We start from the raw sequence: 8,774 nt of genomic DNA on the forward strand, positions 1-8,774 counted from the left end.
CACACACACACACACACACACACACACACACACACACACACACACACTGAAGCTGCATAAAGATATTATCCTTATGCAGAAAATTACCTTCAGGCTTTATTTTTGTGCTATGGCTCTGTGTACTGATGTGCACATGTATGCAGTGTACAGAGGCAAGAAGAGGATCCGATCCTCTGGAGCCAAAGTCACAGGTAGTTGTGAGGCATCTGACATGGACACTAGGAAATGAATTTCAGTCCTCTGAAAGAGTAGTAAGTGCTCTTAACCTCTGAGTCATCTCTCTAGACCTAAATACTACTTTTAGAATAAGGTCACAATTCTATAACTAATTAATAAGAATCTTGTTGTTCTTTAATTTAAAAACGTCTGAATTAACACCAAGTTAATTTTATTGCACCTCTGATAATTAGACTTCAGAATGACTTTTCAATTTAGCCTAGTTAGTAAAATTTCAATACAATTTAAATTTAAAGCATATATTCAACATTCCATTCTTTGATCCCTACCCATACTGTCCTGGGCTGGGGTTGAACCATGACTTTGTGCATTCTGGGAATGTGTTCTACCATTGGGCCACACCCCCAGCCCAACTATATTCATTCTAATCAGTATTTTAACTGCTTTCTAAAATGTCACACAGATCTCTCTTAATGTAAAAATATCAATTTAAGAACAACTTGTTATTCCCATATACAGAAGGCTCACCATAAAACATTCTAGCCAGGGCTGGAGAGCTAGCTCAGTGGTTAAGGGTACTTGTTCCTGTGACAGACCCAGGTTCAATTCCTGGCAGCAATGGAGGCTTACCACTTCCTTGGACACCAAGCACCCAAATGGTGTACAGATGCAGACACATAAAATAATAAATTTTTTAAAAATCAAAACATATATTTGAAAACATTTTATCCATGCAATCAACTCTAATGCTAGAAAAAAGTAGATGAAAAACAGAAACTGAAGCTTCCAGAGCCTCTGTGCTCTACCCACCTCCTCATTCATCCACTGTTGATCTTTTTCTTCTCAACTCTAAAAATAGACAAGTTAATTTTAAAATACAACACCAAAAGAAGTTGCTAATTATGACCACACTAAGCTCTACACAATTTTAAAGCTATTTTTTTTCTTTTTCAAAAAGAAATTCGTATGAATTCTCACATATACCAGTCTTGCAGAGTTCAGAGTGCAGAGAATCCTTTAATTCTGTGTAGACTGGAGAGAGACGGGTAAAGGCAATTGATACAGAGCTTGAGACTTGATACAGAGGGCTGATAAGAAAAGTATCACAATGATAGGAACAGCAAGGACTGCCTGACTTATAATTTCTCACTACAGGTGTAGCTTTTTATGTGCTTTATTTTAAATTTCATATCTGTTATATGAGGTAGGCACTACTATTATTTTCCTCATTTTATAGACAAAGAACTACATATAACAAAGTGGTCTCATTTGGGGGGTGTTCTTTGGTTCATAATTTAGAAGCCCATGTTTCTCCAATTATTAAATATAGTCAAACTATTTGTGTTCTAGATCCTGAAATAAGGATGAATGAGAGAATGAACAGATGTGCTTTCTCACTTTGAAGCAAAAGAAAAAAAAAAGTTGAGAGACTTTACAATCACCTCAAAATTAGAAACCAAGGATATGTATTTATATAGCTACCAACTGAAAACTGTTTAAGAATTATTTTAATCTCTCTTTGAGAGGTTATTTTTACTTTATCAGATTGCTTTGTTTTATATATAATTTAACTACATATTTATAACATTAAAATCAAATGATCATATATTCTAGAATATATTTGCTTTCCCATAATATTCCTTCTTTGGAAAACAAATTTGATCTTAGCCATTCTGACAGGTGTAAGGTGAAATCTCAGGGTTGTTTTGATTTGCATCTCTCTGATGGCTAAGGACATTGAACATCTGTTTGTTTTTCTGCCATTCTATATTCCTCTACAGAGAATTCTCTGTTTAGCCCCGTACCCCATTTTTTAATTGGATTGTTTGATTTATTGCTTTTTAACTTCTTTAGTTCTTTATATATTCTGGATATCAGCCCTCTATCAGATACAGGGTTGGTGAAGATCCTTCCCCAGTCAGTAGGCTGTCGTTTTGTTCTGACAACCATGTCTTTTGCTTTACATAAGCTTTTCAGTTTCACGAGGTCCCATTTGGAGAAAGAGGAACCCTCCTCCATTGCTGGTGGGAATGTAAACTTGTACAACCACTTTGGAAATCAATCTGGTGCTTTCTCAGACAACTAGGAATGTGCTTCCTCAAGATCCAGCTATACCACTTCATATCCAAAAGATGCTCGAGTACACAACAAGGACATTTGCTCAACCGTGTTTGTAGCAGTTTTATTCGTAATAGCCAGAACCTGGAAACAACCCAGATGTCCATCAATGGAGGAATGGATACAGAAATTGTGGTGCTTTTACACAATGGAATACTACTCAGCAATTAAAAACAAGGAAATCATGAAATCTGCAGGCAAATGGTGGGATCTAGAAAAGATGATCCTGAGTGAGGTATCCCAAGAGCAGAAAGACGGTATATATTCACTTATAAGTGGGTACTAGACCTATAAGATAGGATAAACATTAAAATTTGTACACCTAAAGAGGATAAACAAGAAAGAGGAACCGGGATAAGATGATCAAACCTCACTTAGAAAGATAAATGGGATGGACCTTGGAAGTAAGAGAAAACAAGTAACAGGACAGGAGCCTACCACAGAGGGCCTCTGAAAGACTCTACCTAGCAATGTATCAAAGCAGATGCTGAAACTCATAACCAAACCTTCGGCAGAGTGCAGCGAGTCATATGAAAGAAGGGGGAGTTAGTGCGACCTGGAGAGGACAGGAGCTCCACAAGGACCAAATATATCTGGGCACAGGGGTCTTTTATGAGACTGTATCTCCAACCAAGGACCATGTATGGATATAACCTAGAACCCCCTGGCTCGGATGTAGCCCATGGTAGCTCAGTATCCAAGTGGGTTCCCTAGTAAGGGGAACAGGAACTATTTGTGACCTGAACTCTATGGCTGGCTCTTTGACCTCCCCACCTCTGAGGGAGGAACAGTCTTGCTAGGCCAGAGAGGTAGACATTGCAGCCAGTCCTGAAGAGACCCGATAAGCTAGCGTCAGATCTGTGGAAAGGGGCAGGGAGAGGAGGGAGGGAGGGTGGGTTTGGTAGGGAATGGGGGAGCAGGATACAGCTGGGATACAACATTAATAAACTGTAACTAATATTTAAAAAAATAAAATAAAATAAACATAATAAATAAATAAATAAAGAGAACAAATTTGAATAAACGCATTCCTGGACCACATCCTCTTTTCCAAATTGGAGTCACTGCTTTAGGTGTAGGATCTTCGTGCTTCCAGAGAGGCACATACAGAGCTCAGAATGAAGAAACAAAAGATTTTTGAAACAACCTTTGTACCTTAGTACAAAGGTACCTTTGTACATTTACCCCTGGCAATGTACAAGACATCTGACTCAAACATCTGTCCTGGAAAATGGAGTAATAACCTACATACTGGGCTGTTGTGTGATTGTTATTGGTTGTATTAACTGACTAAATGACACGTGGTACATGAAAAATGCATAGTGCAGAGTATGTACTCAATGGTTGTTACTTGTTATATACATATACTTTTTTGAGAGAGAGAGACAGACAGACAAACAGACTCACTATGTAGTGCCAACTGTTCCAGAACTCAAGAAACTGGTCTACTTCTTTTTCCTGAAAGTGCTAGGCTGAAGCATGGACCACCAAGCCAGGTCATATGTATTTTTAAAAAAATCTTTAGTTTATTAAATTACATACTTTCACCAACATTTTATTTTCTCTGTACACTACCTCATTTACAATATAATATACAAAGGGCACAAGAGTTTCCATATGTAAGACTGTTCCAAATGCTTAGCTGTGCATAGTTAGGTAAGTATACACACACACTTTTGTAATGTTACTGGCTGAACTGCTTTTTTTATGTGCCTTTTTTCTTCTTCTGAGAAACTTTCTCTGGAAAACGAAGTATTTTTTTCCCTCATTAATCTTTCTTATGCTTCACTTCCGCTCCCTCCACTCCACATTGTGTAGATTCCTCTACCCTACACAGTTTATTCTGTAGTCACCACCCCAATGGATGTGCTCACCATCTCAATCATGAACCACAACCCTCCTTCTTTCACTTTCTTCCTCCTACTTCCTCCAGTTTAACTATACACTACCAGGAATTTCATTATGTTGCTCCTCTATTCAAGGAATTCCAAAAGCTCTCCACTAACCACAGGGGAAACGTCCAAACTTCTCTAGTCCCTACGCACCCTTACATACCTCCCACAAGTCCCCAGCATGCTTCCACTGGGCTTGATTTACTGTTCTCTAATTTTTCCCTTTAAGGCTTCTCGTGTTATTTTACCCACTGTTTACTTTGCATATTTTCTTCTGCTCATCCAGATCCTGTCATTCCTTCAATGGCCAGCCAGCTTAAATGATTACCTTTACTTCAAGGCCTTTCTTCACAGTTCTTTGCACACTGATTTCCTATACTGTAAACTGTTTCTGTAGCTTATTGTGGCTTTTAAATACTGATTTGTTCTTTATCTATTAGCCCCAAATTACCTGAGGTAGGGCATTCTAGTTAAGCCTTGTCTGTGTTTTCTGCAGCAGTTAGTGCAAAGCTAAGCCTAACACATCTTCAGCGACTGCTAGTTCCACCTTGGTCCAGAGGTTCTAGCAACCCCATTATTTCACAGCACAAACTTGTCACTCATGTCCTCCACAGCTTGTGTTCCCCTCAAACTCTTTTCCTACCTTCAATTTGTTATTTGACACAGTTCCTAATCTTCTATTTGTGGGCAAACGTCTCTTTGAAATTCTAAACTAGGGATGTAGATGCAGAAAGTATGTGCATAAAGCCCCGTATTTGATTCCCTGCAAGACACGCGCGCGCACACACACACACACACAGAGAAAAAGAGAGAGAGAAAGAGAGAGAGAGAGAGAGAGAGAGAGAGAGACATAGATAAGGAGAGAAAGAGAGAAACTAAACTGATTTATCTTCACCCCACCCCCAGGTTATATAAAAATTATCTCTCTTGAATCCATTTTGTTCCTTGGTATATCCCATCCCATGGAGAATCTCTCTTTCCTGTTCAGCTCATTAAACATTGAAGAAGGATAAAACTTGTTCCCACCTGCCACAGTTAGTTCTGCCTGTCCTTTGAGTATTTTCTCCTTCAGTTTTCAGGTTTTTTTTTTTTTTGACATTTGTATTAAAGCAGTAACTAATTTATGATATTTGTCTCCACTTCAATCTGTAGCCTTGTGAATTCGGTATTTCCATCAGCAGCCCTTCACAACTTCAAATTTGTTACTGGCCTCAGCTCTGGATTTGTGCCTCCTCTTCAGCATAAGGCCAAGTCTCAACAGGAATAGTGCTCTGAGGGCTCTGTTCAAGGCTTCTTGAGCATCTCTCTCTGAGCTACTCCAACAGCCATTCCTTTCAGTATTCCTCCCCCTAACATCTCTCACAAAACCATTTTTTTTTCCCACAAAACCATTTTAACAGCTATTCCTAAATATACTTGGGATGAGGGTGTAGTTTTAAAACAGGGATTGCTGAGCTGTGCTCATAGACCTTTTAATTCAGTATACACAGCATTGGTTTTTGCTTAGTTATACCAAGGAATCTAATAGTCTCTGTTCTCAGCAATTCTGATTTAAAGAGCTTGTATTTGGGCCTTCATAATGTTTCCCAGGTGATTTTAGTGTGCATCAAATATTGAAAACTGGTGTCTTAGGGTGGGATGTGAGTCAGGACCTCAACATCCTACCAAAGTAACTCTATGGTCTGTCTAGCTTGAGAACTGTGTCAGGATTTCTGAATGAAATTTGGCTCAGAAGCAGTCTCAGGATTTATCAATTTCTAGCATGCTTTGTCCCATCATGGCATCCCTCTTTAAGCCTTCAGAATACAGCTTAAACTTTTTAGCCTTACTTAGAATCAGCATAATCCACCCTCTATTTTAGTGAGCTGTCAGTCTTATTTGTTTCCACACTGTCATAACCATGGAACACTAATTTTCTGAAAAAGCCATGATTACAGGGCTACTTGAATTGAAACAAACTCAACTTGGAAAGACGAAGCCATTAATTTGGGCAAAACCGGAAGAATCAATACAAGGCCCCCAAAGTTATTGATGTCAGTTAGGTTAATAAACAAACCCTGAGTTCTGCTTAACCCAGACGGGGTTTGAAAACAACCTAAGAGGTAACAAACTGTCTTTCCCTGTCCATCATATTCCATCCAGCCTTCTCCACCCCACTGGAGAATCCCATCATCCCAGTTGCCCCCGCTTTCCTGATCTTCAGAAGTCAGCATACTTTTTTCTCAGGCCTTTTATTGTGATACCTCAAATTTTCAGCTCTGAACATCTCCTTGACGAATATACATGCATACTTACATTGTTCTCTTAAAGTGCCATTTAAAAATGTAACAGCAATACCAATGTTGAAAGACATTTTAAGACACCAAAGAAACTGCCTCAGAATAATCCCAACTTTGCTCTTCCAAACAGTTGTTTTCCCCTATGTTTAAAAAAAATTTTAAATTCTTGACCTGTAGTCTTTTTGACTAGTCCACAATCCTAAAACAAATGTCTTTGCAATTCGTTTGGTAGCAAAATGTGAATCTGACTTAAAATGACACGAGACAATTTTTTAACCTTATTCTATTTAGTGTGACCAGACAGTACATTTTCTACAGTTTTAAATATGACTGATGCTGGGAAACTGGTCAGGACTGTAGTGTAGGTATTGCATGTGGTATATTTACTTAATTGCTTTCTTCAAAATCTGAAAAACTTGAACTCACAAAGACCTATGGGGTTCAGATAACAGATGTTAGATTTACATGCACACTGTATCAACTTCTGTAACTTTAAAATTCCAAACCTCCTTTTGTTACACTGATCACACACACACACACACACACACACACACACACACACACACACACACGATTATGGAAAGGTGCTTGCCCTTAGAAAGTAAACTCATTCATATAATTGCTTCTAAAAGCAAATACATTTTTTCCTTCTTAACCACCCTAGGAAAAAACTGTTGTGAGGATGGGGAGATGGCTCAACAGGTAAAAAAAAAGCACTTGGCCCCATGTGTGTGGATCTGAGTTCATATCTTCAGAACCCATGCAAAGAGGTTCATTGATGTGCATCCGTAACCCTAATGCTCCTATAGATGGATAAGAAGCAGGGATAAGAGATTCTTGGAAACCTGGCTTATGAAGATCCAGAAACGAGACTTTGTCTCAAATAAGTTCAAAGGTGAGGACTGACCTCAGAGGTTTTCCTCTGACATCCACACAGGTACACCCACACTCACACGTATCCACACACCACATACATACACAGAGACTTGAAGAATAAACAAACACGAAAAACACATTGGCCTTAAAAAGTCCTACATAATTAGCTCTGAAAACCGGGGCACCAGCAGACCATAATTTGAATGACAAATTGCTTCCAAGCATTTCCCAAGGTAATCCCTAACCACAGATACAATTTACCAATCAGCTACGCTCTTAAACGTGTGCTGTCCACGATTTGCTGCACTGACTTAGCATAAAAGAGTTGTCTTTAACAATTTCCAGTTATTACAGGCTTTAGACAGTTTTGAAAAACCTATCAAATCATAACAACTATTCTGATACTAATACTCTGTAAAGAGTGAGCTATTTTAGTAAGTTCTTAGTCACTTAGGAGGATTGCTTCAAGAAACTAATTACAAGTAGAAATTATTAAAATGTATAATATTCCGTGAACTTTTACTATTTTATCACGTACAGATGTGTGACAAGTCATAATCTTTAAATACATGAAAGCAAACTTACCCAAAGTATTTAAAAAATAGTACGTCAAATAAAAATGTCAAAACCAGAAGTTAATTTTAAGCAACCAGACTTAAGCCACCAGTACAAACAGGGGGAAGGGAGAGGGGGGATGATGTCCCATGACATCATTTGGCAGGATGGAGTTTGAAGGCTGGGAGCGCCTTCCAAATAACCCTTGCAAAATCCATCTGGGAAATTACCCCTGCTAAGCTTAGATAACTGAGTTTTAAAGGAAGAAAAAGCCTCTCTCCTTTAAGTCACATGTCTGTATCATATGAAAAATAAAGGATGCATCTACCTCCCACTACCCTGATAGCAACGGAAAGGTCAGAATTAGGTGGAAAGTCGCCTCGGGAGTCTGAAGGGAGAAAGGGCAGAAAAAGCGGAGAGGAGAGAAGCGCTGCCTCGCCGCCCCCAAGGCAGGTTTTCCACCTCAGTGAAAACCTACTGCCTGACATCTACGCTCGTCCAACACACGATGCCCGACCCTTTGGAGAAAGTAGGGAGCCAGACCCCAGACAGGAAGCAAACGCCCAGCACGGGGCAGCGGACACTCGAGCATGGAAGGCGCGGCTGCCAAGGGTCCCCAGGAGGCGCGACCTCCCCCGGTGCCCCCTGTCCAGGCCGCCCCGGGCGACCCTCGGCCCCCGCCGCACCTACCGCGGCTGCGCCGGCCGTCACGATGGGCGGCAGCTTCTCGCGCTCCGGCTCTTTCCCCTTCCTCTCCTCTGAGGCGGCCGCGGCCACCGCTGGCAGCGCTCCGGGCGAGGGATCCCGAGCCGCCTCACTCATGTCGGGCCGGGGCGGCTGGGGCTCGAGAAGGCGGCGGCGGCGGCGGCGGCGGCCG

General features: G+C 40.4%; 1 protein-coding gene across 4 annotated transcripts in view; it reads right to left on the reverse strand.

The window, feature by feature from the left end:
- Window positions 1-8,749, reverse strand: part of Hectd2 (HECT domain E3 ubiquitin protein ligase 2) — a 62,374-nt gene extending 53,625 nt beyond the window's left edge. For all 4 annotated transcript variants that reach the window (XM_055614131.1, XM_055614132.1, XM_055614133.1 and 1 more), the window contains exon 1: window positions 8,588-8,749. In XM_055614131.1, coding sequence (XP_055470106.1) covers window positions 8,588-8,719 — 132 coding nt within the window. In that variant the 5' untranslated portion in view covers window positions 8,720-8,749. The remainder of the gene's footprint in view (window positions 1-8,587) is intronic.
- Between the last annotated feature and the right edge of the window lie 25 nt (window positions 8,750-8,774).

Source organism: Psammomys obesus, unplaced genomic scaffold, assembly GCF_907164565.1.
Source record: "Psammomys obesus unplaced genomic scaffold, mPsaObe1.curated_primary_1811, whole genome shotgun sequence".
Classification (NCBI taxonomy): domain Eukaryota; kingdom Metazoa; phylum Chordata; class Mammalia; order Rodentia; family Muridae; genus Psammomys; species Psammomys obesus.